Source organism: Nilaparvata lugens, chromosome 13, assembly GCF_014356525.2.
Source record: "Nilaparvata lugens isolate BPH chromosome 13, ASM1435652v1, whole genome shotgun sequence".
NCBI classification, from domain to species: domain Eukaryota; kingdom Metazoa; phylum Arthropoda; class Insecta; order Hemiptera; family Delphacidae; genus Nilaparvata; species Nilaparvata lugens.
In genome coordinates this window covers 19,657,928-19,671,470 of record NC_052516.1, presented here as the reverse complement: position 1 = coordinate 19,671,470, position 13,543 = coordinate 19,657,928, and the positions used below count along the sequence as shown (strand labels likewise).

At 32.9% G+C, this 13,543-nt stretch overlaps 1 protein-coding gene across 1 annotated transcript; it reads left to right on the top strand.

Annotated features, from left to right (window-relative positions):
* The first annotated feature begins 256 nt into the window (after positions 1-256).
* LOC111057014 lies at positions 257-11,187 on the top strand. Its single transcript, XM_039440013.1, has 8 exons — positions 257-585; positions 1,120-1,321; positions 2,525-2,616; positions 4,057-4,206; positions 6,234-6,452; positions 8,215-8,431; positions 9,978-10,080; positions 10,961-11,187. Exons 3-8 carry the CDS (start codon positions 2,542-2,544, stop codon positions 11,154-11,156), a joined length of 960 nt encoding a protein of 319 aa, XP_039295947.1. The 5' UTR covers positions 257-585; positions 1,120-1,321; positions 2,525-2,541; the 3' UTR covers positions 11,157-11,187.
* The last annotated feature ends 2,356 nt before the right edge of the window (positions 11,188-13,543 follow it).

Sequence of the window (13,543 nt, the reverse complement as noted above, 5' to 3'; positions counted from 1 at the left end):
AAAAATTAACTTTGTATCAAAAACAGCTGATTTTGACATTACCTCAACAAAGAGGTTAGGAAAAATAATTAGTAAAATATGTGAATGCTTCATAGAACATTAATATCATCAATATCCTGTGATTATGAATGAGAATATTGAATAAATTCTTTGAAGAGTTTGATATAATAATTATTCAGTTGAGGAGTGAAAACTTTATTATTTTGAACCTCTTTGGTTGGATCAGCTGTTAATGTTTTCATTTCGTAATCATCTGTGATCTGCCACTGGACAGTCTTGTTCAATAACAACAGTGGTCCTTCGTTTTTTCTCTTATCAAATAAATATTCATGTTGAATACTTTTGTACTTTTCAAGTGCTAGTGATTGTATTTAAAGTGGTTTGCTTTAAATTGTATTTACATTTTTAACAAGCAAACACATTAATTTCAAACACTTTGTAGCATTGCATTTTGCAACTTGCATCAGAAGTTTTTATACATGGTTGTGTCAGACTGTACACTGCTGGAGGTATCTACTTGTATGTGAGAAGTTCTGCAAGTAACGTTACATCATTCTTAGCCATTTTACTTTAATGATGATTCAGGTAAATTTTAACTTTTTCACCAATAACAATTTTCGTCATATCAAGTTTTTTATCATATTAACATATTGTAGTAATAATAAGTACAAAAGCTGTAGAGGTCATTGAACTGTTTTAGGTTAGATCCTCTTTTTGAGTTTCTTACACATAAAATAAAAAGACTGATCAGTACAATATTCACATTTATATATTCTATTTATTAATATTGATTGATAATAATCAATTCTAATGTCATTGACTTTGAAAACTTTCTATTAAAATTAGAGCTAATGCTTTTTGCTGGTTCTTATTTTATTATATTCAACCTAAAAAAGAGAAATAACCAATTAACATTTTTATTAATAGTTACCTATAAACCATAGGTACCCATATATAAATTTCCAATACATAGCCTACTTACTAGTTTTACTATCTGAGTGAATCGCCACTATCGTCAGCTTACAGGTTACAGTACAAGCTATCTTTAACTCTGTCTGCTAGCTCTTGAAATCTTTTGGATTTCAATTTGTAAATTATTTTTGTTGTTACTTTTTACAGATGCAAGCAATGGCGGATTCTCAAGTCGCTGCTGTTTGGAAAACTGGAAGTCGATTTCCTGGTTCTTCGTCGTATATATAGTATTTGCTAGACAGTCTGATAGACAGTCGTTAGTTTGTCTTTTGTAATTTGTTAGGGTGCATACTGTAAGTCCTGCATATCGTCTCCGGGTACTCTTTGCACTTAGTTTCAACTTTGTTGGGTAAGTTTACATACCTGATCTCTCCGCCAGATCAAATTCTATAAAACTCTCTATAAATAATAGCTATTACAATAATTACTGAAACTTAGATCCTAACCTAGACTGTTGGTCATGAGTACCGTACGGTAACATATTTCATTTTTCCAAGAGTATAGTTCTTTGCAACAAAAGTAAAATAAATATAGTGAAGTTGAACCGTTATTATTTATATAAGATTTGAAATAGTTGATTGAATAATATTCATTATGAGCTTTTTAGTTTAGAGGATAACAAGAGAAATGAATTATTTATCCTAGTAGCCGACGTGTGTTGCTTGTATTGCCAAATGTAGCCTACAATACACATTTTAAAATTAATTAAATCATAAATTTAAATTGTTGAGTGCAAATTCAAATAAGTTTTTATTGCAACTCTCAGATTAAATAATGAATGCTTTATCTTAGCATTAAAACCCAAGACCTACTCAGCTATAAAATGAATAATAAGCGTATCTAATCTATTTGATGTAAAATTGCCTTAGTCGTATAATTCATAATTATTGTTCAATATGATAATTTTTTAAGTATTGAATATTTAGCAAAATGCTCAATTTCTATCTGAAAAATGAACTTTTTTTATCATTTGTATTTTTCATTGTATTCTTTCTCTTCACCTTCTTTCTTTCACCCTTATTCCACTTATTCAATCTTCTTTTATTAAATATTATATTATATAAATTCTTATTTCATCTTTTGTAAGTTCTTAATGACTCTATTAAATTTGTATTAGCAACTCTCACCTGCGCACAGGATTTTCCTTGCAGGTGATTGGTTTCTTTTATTTTTGCTGAAAGTTTTTTTTGTATAGGTATTTACTGTTGTTGAAGAACCAATAAAGAAATTTTGGAATTTTTGAAAAAAAAGAAACATATTGAATTGTCAATTCCACTTTATTTGTCGATTCCACTAACTTAAAACAAAATTGCCGTTTAATAAAAAAGTGTAGTAGAGTAAGTACAATGAAAAAAGTTGTATATAATAATGAAATGAAAATCAGGATACAATCAGTATTTCTCAATTATGGTAATGTTCCACAATATCAATATGTGTGGAAGTATTCAAGATTCATTCTTATTAAATTTCTATTTTATCCTAACTTTTGTTTATGAATAATATTTACTCTGAAAGCTGGTTTCACGATAATTCTCAACATTTTTATTTTCAGAGAGTAACGGAGAAGAAATGCAGCAAGAAGGGAAACCAAAGTTTCTGAAGTTCCATCAAAACAAAGTTAGAGGAGTTGCCTTCAGTCCTCGGGTGAGTTTTCTAAATCAGTATCTGTCTCAATTTGGTTACAATTTCCACTTCAACATGAGTGATTTCATGTTTGTGAAATTCATTCTTTAGAACTAGTAGCTCTGTGAACAGTAGATCTCGCGCAGTTAAAAACCATAGCCTTCTCTAATACTGTCCATCAGAGTGAATTATATTCTGTCCTGACGTGTCGGCGAGATAGCGGTGTGAAAACAAATAATGGCTGTTTGAGTTGTTGTATCGACAATAATTATTATTTAGGGTGTGAGCACATGCACACCAGAGCAACTAAGTTGCTGAGCTGCAGGTGATAATCTACGAGAATCGACACCTGGTACACTATAGTGAGGTCCATGTTATAATGGCAGTGTAGGAAGATAGGAGAGAAGGGTTGCCAGACTCAGCCTTGCCACCCAAACAGCTGATACTGGTATATCTGATCAATTTAACTGTTCATTATTGTTGAAAATTGCTAATAATATTTTATTTGTCAAGAAAATATATTTTTTAAAGATATAATAATAAATTTTCATGATTGAGATTAAATATTTTGTCAATTAGTTGAATTTCTACATTGTTGATAAACGATGTGGCAACATCGCAAAGCGTGAAAGATATACCACCATCTGCTTTGTTGAATGATAGACAAGGATAGCAACACCATTGCAAATCGTACACTGCCATTATAACGTGGACCTCACTATAGACATTCATCTCTCCTTCAGCGGTTTCAGACAATAGCTGCAACTGAAGGCCTTCCATCAAGCTTCACCTGAATGTTGAGAACAGATTTGCATAGAAATTCAACATACAATACAAAGCTTGAATTTCGTCATAGGAGAAAATGGAATTTCTTAAGATTCATTAAGTCAAGTCAATGTTATAACATTCTTTTTCAACTCAAACATCTCAAATTTTATGTTCTAAAATGTTTTTGTTGGAGAAGATTTGCTCTTTCATTGTGCTACAGTCCCTAATATTGTCAACTAGAGATAGGACCTTGGTGATTGTGTTATCAATGCTTCACTGCAGTCACCGTACAAAACAGACTAATCTCTAATTTTAGGCTCAGCCTAGTTTTCCCACATGTTCATAATTATATTGTTTTGTACTATGAATGTATATTATATTGTACGGTATTGTATTGTGTGCCAGATAGATGGAAACCCTTGTGTTTCATTCCTCGCCAAAGTTTTGAAGCAGCTAAATAACTGGTGTGCACATGCCCTTAGTCGTCGAAAAAATTAATACTATGAGTAATAATTGAAAATATTTTTTCATTCACCTAGGCTACTTAGAACCATTATTATTTTATGACCATTACACACCAACGTTTTGCAGCAACTGAATCACTGGTGTGCTCAAGTCGCTAGACGTCGATGAATAGTTGATATTATGAGTAATAATTAAAAATATATTTTCATGAAGTTGTTTGTGTTCTAGGACCGCTACCTTTTCTGCTCGGGTGCTTACGATGGCAAGGTCAATCTTTACTCGGCTCTCCGCATGGAGCTGCTCATGTGTTACCAGATCACCACCATGACCCTCGCCAGAAATGTCAATGCAGTCCGCTTCACATCGGATGGCTCAAGGGTGAGTAGGCCTACAGTTCAGCTACATACTAACTTACATTAAGCCTGTGCAAAGGCTAAAAATAAACTTTCTACTGGTGATATTTATAAAGTTTTTCGATTTGTATATCATCAAGCTATCAAAATGAAAAAGTTTTATCAGGAAAACATTTTTTCCGATCATTACTTTTTGAGATATGAGCGCCTAAAGTTTAAATTTTTGAGACAGAACATTTCAAACTCGGTAAGAGATAAATCCATGCGATCTAGAGGATAGATTCTTCATGATATTGTTGATGTAGTAGAATAAAAATTTTCTGAAAATATCAATTTTTGAGAAAGTTATACAATTTACCAAAAATAACTCAACTAAAAGTTATTTTTGGTCATTTTTAGTAAATTGGATAACTTTCTCAAAAATTGATATTTTCAGAAAATTTTTGTTTTGTGATGTAGTAGAATAAAAATTTTCTGAAAATTTTTGTTTTGTGATGTAGTAGAATAAAAATTTTCTGAAAATATCAATTTTTGAGAAAGTTATTCAATTTACCAAAAATAACTCAACTAAAAGTTATTTTTAGTAAATTGAATAACCTTCTCAAAAATTGATATTTTCAGAAAATTTTTGATTTACTAGATCAACAATATCATGAAGAATCTATCCTCTAGATCTCATGGATTTATCTCTTACCGAATTTGAAATGTTCTGTCTCAAAAATTTAAACTTTAGGCGCTCATATCTCAAAAAGTAATGATCGGAAAAATGTTTTCCTGAGAAAACTTTTTCTATTTTGATAGCTTGATGTTATACAAATCGAAAAACTTTAAAAAATATCACCAGTAGAAAGTTTATTTTTAGCCTTTGCACAGTCTTAAGTAAGCTACAGTGAGTTTCATTAGGCTATTTGAATAACTCAAGACGAGAATAGTTATGAGGCACGAAAACAACACAAGGATTGCCTTAGTATTCCATCTACTAATGTTATCACATTAAATAATTATTACAATTATAATTATTACATCCTGTATCATCAATACATCGTATCATTATCATAACGTATTATGTAATACCTATTTCGAATATATAGTTGGATAATAGGTTACATAACCAAACTTCTTCACTAAATATTTCTTTCTTATAATAAATAAATGTATTTATCAGAATTAGGTAAGTCCTTCAACTATGAAGGTATATTTATCAGAAATCATGTGGCACTTTTCAATGCAACGGATAAAGAAAAATTCCCACTCCAATGCCTGTGATAAATAGAATTTATTATTCAATTCGAAATAGGAAAAAATCCTTCTCTAATGCCTGTAATGAATAGAATTTATTATCCAATTCCAAATATATTTCTATTCGAAGTAAATAAGATTTTAGGTACATAAACTTTTGAACTATCCAGAATCCTACTTATTTTTTTGAATAGAAGCTTTGAGCTAATAATTCTTTTGTCTCTGCTCTACTATAGATTTAAATAATAGCTATGAAAATTTATTATTCAATCATTGAATACTATACTATCTTGACGAATAAAGTATAATTGATAATTTTCAACTAGAATGAACGGTTAATATTACTTCAGATATACCGGTATCAACAGACAACTATCCTCTATATAGTGAGGCTGAGGCCCACGTTATAATCGCAGTATTTGATTAACATTGGTGTTTCTATCATTCGACAAAGCAGATAGTGCTATAATACTTCTCCAGCTCTGCAACCTTGTCAGGTCGTATTTTAACAATGTAGAAATTAACAGAGTATAATTCTTCAATAAATAGGCAATTTAATCTCAATTATGAAAAATATAATATTTTCTTGACGAATAAAATATAATTGATTATTTTCAACATGAATGAACAGTTGATATTACATCGGATATACCTGTATCAGTCATCCTTTGTAGAAGGCAGTGGCAAGGCATATAATCGGTAATGCTGGTCTCCTATCTTTCTACCATTATAACGTGGACTTCACTTAGTGAAGCTATTTCGTGGACTTTGCTTTAAAATGACTTTAATATTGAATGTAATTTCTTTTTGTAGATCCTGGCAGCGACAACGGCCCGCCGCCTGGCAGTGGTGGACGTGGAGAGGGGGGAGCAGCTGTTGGCCTATGACAACTGCGCATTCAGCGGCCAGGACCGCACCGGATTGGCGGCCGACCCCACCCAGCCCAACATGGCCGTGTCGGTCGCCGTCAACGGAAAGGGGCTTACTCTGCTCGATCTGCGCATGCCCCTGCCACTCGACTTTGTCTACGATGTGAGTCATTCATTGCATTGTCTACTATTTAAATTGCTCATGTTTCTGTCTGTGATTATTCGATTGTCTACCATACAAATTGCTTATGGTGTGAATCATGTTGCTACTCATTTATTCCGATGATGTGAGTCATTCGTTTCATTGGCCCATATGAATAAAATCAGAGAAAATGCTCATGAGCAAGAGCATGGAGCTTAAGGTTTTGCTCATGAGCAAAAGGTAGAAGCAAAAGCATTTGCTCATTTTTATATGATTAAGCTTTACCTTATACTCTTACCTTATGCTCCTGAACTCTGGAGCAAATGCTCACGTATTTTAAAGATTTTTCATCAGCTGATTCGCTTTTGTAGCCTTACTTTGTTTTTATAGCTAAATATGCAAGTAGGGGGCACCGCTTGTGTTTGCGTCGTCTGCTCTGTTTTCTATTTATGAATAGAGTTTTAGGTTAGTTGAGTTTAGAATTTTGAAATAATTTTGTGAAAAAATGTCATCTCCATAATAATCTTCAGCATATTATTCTTATAATATCAATAACCTTTTTATTATCGTCTACACTCTCATCTTCTTAAATGCCTTTTTTCTATTTTGTGATGGCTATCTTTATATCAGATAGCTATCGTTTGTATTTATTCTTTTGTAGGGATAATGGTGATGTATATCATGGTTGAATCTAAAAAGAGTTTTATAGTTCTCAACTATTGGTTGTGATCATATCTGGTATAGTTTCCTCTTCCTCTTACGAATTAGTTGAGCCATTTTACTATGAGCAAAAGGTGATAAGCTGCTCTAGACTAGACTCGCCTTTTTTGAAGCATTTGCTTCAAAAGTTGAGCAAATGCTCTAGTTTATTCATACAATTTTGAGCAAAAGCTTTTACTATTTTGAGCAAATGCTCAAACTATTTTTTTGATGAGCATGAGCAAAAGGTTTTGCTCACGTTTATTCATAGAGAATGTAGCAAATGCTCCATATTTTAGAAGTATAAGCAAATGCTCAACTTTATTCATATGGCCCATTGTCTGCAGTTACATTTGGTAACTTCGTATATAATGCTGATGTAGCACTGCATTATTCGCTTTTTCGAATCACTCTGCTTGATCTCCACATGCCTCTGCCCCTTGATTTTGTCTACGATGTGAGTCGAGCTATTTATTCATTACATTGTGAGGGAAATGTATTATGCCCAGTCCACATGTTGGCCCAGTCTGCAATCTACTAGTGAGCGGTAGTCAGCCTTGACAAACCACCCATCCACACATTGGCGCTGATCGTCGTTGGCCGTCATTAGGCCAACATGTGGATGTGGCATCGCCTAATATCATAGAGAGACGATAGCATAATAAGATATCTCATGTAAAGAGCGTTTATGTTCTAAATTTCACTGTTAAATTAAACCGATAGTCCTAGTCGTTTTTCGTGACGTTCTCTCTTACTGTGCCGTTCTTACACTCTCACCCGGCCAAAACTGTAGTCGGCTTGAGTTAACGGAAAATCGGCTTGAAATTTGGAACATAAACGACCTATACCATAGGATATCTACTAAAGCTATAAATGCGAAGAACAGTGAAAAATATCACCAGTAAATGTTTCCAATAGCGTGGTACACAACCTTGACTGATTGGTATCTACCTATCTCTCCTCTATGATAGTATCCAAATCGAAAAACTGTGTCACCAGTAAACGTTTCCAATAGCGTGGTACACAGCCTTGGCTGATGATGTTTTCAGTTCACCTTAACTGTATTGATGATTTGTGATTGCAGTTGCACGGCAGCATAATCCGTGACGTGTGCTTCCTGGGGGGCGGCTGGCCGTGGGGCGGCTGCAACGGCCTGCTGAGCAGCTCGGCGGAGGGGGCGGTGAAAGTGTGCACCCTGGACGGTCGCCTCCTGCACACGTACCACGCCGGCCACTCGGTGAACACTGTCTGCCCCACCCCCGAGCCCTACCACTCGGCGCACGACGACACCGGATTCAATAGTCAGTCAAATATTCACTCAGTCAGTTTATAGTTTAATGTTCAATTGAATAATTATCAATAAATTAAAATACAAAATTCGAATAGGTACCTTTTTTTTACTCACAACATCTTTCAACATTAATGTCATTTCCAAGTCAATGAGCTCGTTCTGGGAACATGGAATTTGGTAAATTGTCCGATTCACAATTTACTAGGTAAAAAGTTCCGCGTCCCATGGGAAGAATTTTGACAGATTCTGTACCAAAAACTAGTTCCAGTTCCAAGTTCCTGCTCCACAGTCGAAGCCTGGTAAATTGTAACAGTTCAAACTTTCAGAGCTCTCATTGGTCAATTGAATTTCAGTCTGCTTGCTTCTCTGCACATGCGCTGATAGCTTGTTTGTTTTTTTAACCATAACATAGCGTTAGAATGCATAACCAACAAAATGATGTTTGATATCCATTCGTTAAATAAATTTTTCTCTATAGAAAATTTGAGAGTAATGAACTCTTCTATCATAATTAGAATTAAGTTTAGTATTAGTAACTTTTGTATGTATAATATAATAATTATGTATATGTCTTGTCAATAAACTCCTCTGGTTGCAATTCATTGGTAATCAGAGAAATTATTATTATTATTATTAATGGAATGAAAGAAATGCACAATTTTCTAAATGGTAAGTTCGTAAAACAGCCTTTCTTCATTCACGTATCTATTAAACGACAAATTTTGGTGTAAATAAACTTCATAAGTGCGCGCCAAAAGCTTGAACCAACGATTTTGAAATGGCGTTCCATGGGAACATTTTGCACTAGTCACGTGATTGAACAATTTACCACTGGACTATGAACAATTTACCAATTTTTCGTGTTCCCAGAACGTACACAATATCATTGAAAAATTTATTTATAGGTTTAGTATTCGGTATATTCATTCAGTAATTTAATAGTTTTAGTGTAGAATTCAGTATATTCATTCAGTAATTTAATTGTGTAGGTTAGATTAGTAGTCAGTATATTCATCCATAAATTTAACGGTTTAATGATGTAGTTGACAGTACATTCATTCAGTAATTTTATAAAAATACTCCCATATAATCCATTGGTATTTTTTCTGCTCAAATGGGCAGAATTCATTGGAAAGCTCCCATTAAGACCATGTCACCTAGACATTACAGTCACAAAACTATATTGATATAATATAGCAGTATTTCAAAACTCTTTTTCAAACCTGTCATAATGGAACTCATAAGTACCGTAAAATTCCATTATTATTGTTATTTCGACGTGTCAAACCGCATTTGATGAGCACAGCTCAAACGGTGTACGACATGTCAAATTTAATCAAATATAGGGGGTTTCCCTCCAGTGAGGGAAAGTTTTTCATTTTAAAAAATCGTCTTAATAATTCTCTGATCTCTATTAGGATTTCAATGAGAAGATCTCATTGTATAATTACAACATGGTTTTATCCAGCAATCATGATCAAATATTCGTATCCCAATCAAACATCAACCTACTTGAATTTTAAATTATGCTTTAAGAATATTTTTCTTGTTTTCAGGTGTGATAATGAATGGTGGTGATATTATATCAGCGTATGTGCCAGATACCGGAAACCAAGAAAAACTAAAAGAAAACAAAGATATGCCTGTATGGAAATTGAGGTAGCTATTCCAATCAACATTTTTAATATTATATTGATCTATTAGTCGAAATGTCTCTGATCGACTACTGATTCGGCGACCCAAATACAGACGCTTGAGGTCCATATGGGCGATTAACAAATTTTTGTAATCTATAGCTTGTTTTGTTAAATAAAGAATTTGAATTTGAAATATTGATCAAGCCGCGTCTACACAAGAGTTGTCAACTCAGTTGTCAACAAATCGCGGCAGTTCGTTGCCAATTTCTTAAAAATCACAGCAATATTTTGTCGTCAACTTATTGCATTCTAAAAATATATGTTTCACTCAGTGTGGGAAACACTGAGAAAGTTGCCAACAAAATTTTCTTCCTCTAGAATCATGCTCTCTGGGCAAAATATTGACAACATTTTTGCTCTACATTATTTGAGAACAGCAAACAATTTTCAAAAAAAAAAATGAAAAGACAACTGTTTTTTAAAAATCTATTTGTGTACAACATTTTGTTGACAACTTTGGTGTAAACGCAGCGAAATGCTAACAAAAGTTATGCCCTTATCTGCTCACTCATTTCATTTTCTCAATAGATGATTTACTTATTTTCAAATAGTTTTGAGAAAAAGTACCTATTAAGGCCCGGTTCTTAGGACATTTATTAAATCAAATGGACCTTTAAACCTACAGATTTTATGGTCCATTAGTTTTTATAGCACAAGGACCACCTTATTATTTTATCTCCCAATTTTATTACATTAGTGTCATTTGCATTGTAAATAAATAAATAAGTGAATTAGAATGTTAGGATCCGGTTGTACCTAATTGTTTTTATTTAAATTTCAAACAGTATTGATTAAAAATCATTGATGCATATTATTAAAGTGATATTCTCAAATTATTTCAGGTACACATCACAGGGCAGTCTTTTGTACTCGGCATGTGAAGGCGGAGTGTTGAGGAGGTATAGGAGATATCCAGATCATCATGAATATCTAGGAGAGGTGTTGAGGCATAAAGGAGATATACAGGATTTCGACATATCACCCTACGATGAGTGTATCCTTTTATGTCTTATTACTTTCCTTGCCCTATTACCATAGGTAAGGAAAGTATTGCTTTCCGAAAAAATTAAGGTACCCAAATTTCTAAATTTCTATACGTTTCAAGGTCCCCTGAGTCCAAAAAAGTGGTTTTTGGGTATTGGTCTGTATGTGTGTATGTGTATATATATATATATATATGTGTGTGTGTGTGTGTGTGTGTGTGTGTGTGTGTGTGTGTGTGTGTGTGTGTGTGTGTGTGTGTGTGTGTGTGTGTGTGTGTGTGTGTGTGTGTGTGTGTGTGTGTGTGTGTGGTGTGTGTGTGTGTGTGTGTGTTGTGTGTGTGTGTGTGTGTGTGTGTGTGTGTGTGTGTGTGTGTGTGTGTGTGTGTGTGTGTGTATGAGTATGAGTATATGTGCGTCTGTGTACACGATATCTCATCTCCCAATTAACGGAATAACTTGAAATTTGGAAGGTCCTTACACTAAAAGTATCCGACACAAACAATTTCAATCAAATGCAATTCAAGATGGCGGCTAAAATGGCGAAAATGTTGTCAAAAACAGGGTTTTTCGCAATTTTCTCGAAAACCGCTCCAACGATTTTGATCAAATTTATACCTAAAATAGACATTGATAAGCTCTATCAACTACCACAAGTCCCATATCTGTAAAAAATTTCAGGAGCTGCGCCCCATTCATGCAAAGTTTGATTTTAGATTCCCAATTATCAGGCTTCAGATACAATTTAAACAAAAAAATTCAGGTGGAAGAGATTGAGCATGAAAATCTCTACAATTAATTTTCACCTAAAATTGAAAATAAGCTCGAAGTTCGAGAAAATAAGATTATTAAATTGCAAACTGTTGGCAACTGTTGATTCTATTAAATCATTCACTATGAAGAGATAGCAGACTTCGTGTGTCTGCAGCGTTATTGTCCTGTCACCAGCTGGCTTAGATCTTTAAATAGTAGACTTAAGTTGCGCTGGAACACTAGCGTCAGTTGATCAATTTTCATAACGGCAAGGAAACCTCTTCCATAAGGTTTTATCAGAAAGTTGTGTGAGTGCGCCACACCAGATTTTTTTTTGTATAGGTATCATAACCTCGTTTAGATTTTAAAAGCATATAATCTAAATGCGGGAGAGAAACAGTTTTGGATTAATCCTATTATTTCTCTCCCAATCATTGTTTTGATTTTGTGCTTGTGGAAATACAATTAAATGGAATATTCTCCATTTATCTATTCAGCATAGTAGCACATTAGTTACATACCAAACTCCATTTGGAAAATTTATAAAAATTATCATGAAGAGAAGTTTCGGATTATATTTCTTGGTTCTATCCTATTGTAATGAACAGATAATTTACCGTAGGCCTAAATGAGAAGTCAAAAATTTACTTTTATCTTGTCTAATAAATGGTTTTAATAAGGGTTTCTCAACCATTCTTAATTATCTCAATTCGCCTTTATATAAGTCTAAATTGAAGTGAAGATGATTATTGAGTGATTTTCTCCTGTTTCTTAACTTTCTACTCTAACTTTTCTTACGTTCTATCTTATTCGTATAATTTTATAAATCATTTTATTCAATAGAACAGTAATAATTTTGTTTTATATATGACAATTACAATGGAAATAGTATTAATAACATAAAGATCTTATGTGAAAATTTAATTATTTTCATAATATACAGCATTTGAAAATGTCATTTTCATGATGTGATCGTTATATTAGCGAATATTTTTCAATAGTTGGGTGTGATGATTGTAAGATTTGAATAATTTTATTAAAATATTGGATCTGTATCCGAGAAATGATTGATTGGAAGAAACGGACATTGAGCTAATAGAAAAACCTCTTGCTATTTCAATTTAAAAATACAATTATGTGATTATCAAGGATTTTCATTAGAATACACGATTTTAAAATTTTCATATTTTAACAGTTGCATTTTATTAATAGTTTACAATTAAGTAAAGTTCACAGAATTTAAATTTTGAATATATTTGTATGTATATCAAACTAAGGATACAGTACCTTCATTTCGAACCCATGTATTGATTGTAAAAAAATGTATATTTGATTCTAATGTTTTTAAACTTTGTAATTATTATGTAAATTATAAAATTGTCTGTAGAGTAATAAGGAATTCGTAATATTTAGTTATGTGATATATTTTCAAAGCTCAGTAACAAGGGCTCAGTTCATACTTGGATGGGTTACCACGACACTAGCAATCCTATTATGTTCATGCTTTTAGAAATAGATTTGCTTTCAAACTATTTATATTTTAATTGATTCAATGATACACAAAGCAACGATGAAAATATATTTTTGCAGCAGTGATGAAAATTTCAACTGCAATGGTCAATTAATATTAAAACGATTATGATTGTAAAAATATTTTTTAGAATCTTGTAAAATGCTATTCGTTTGTCTGTG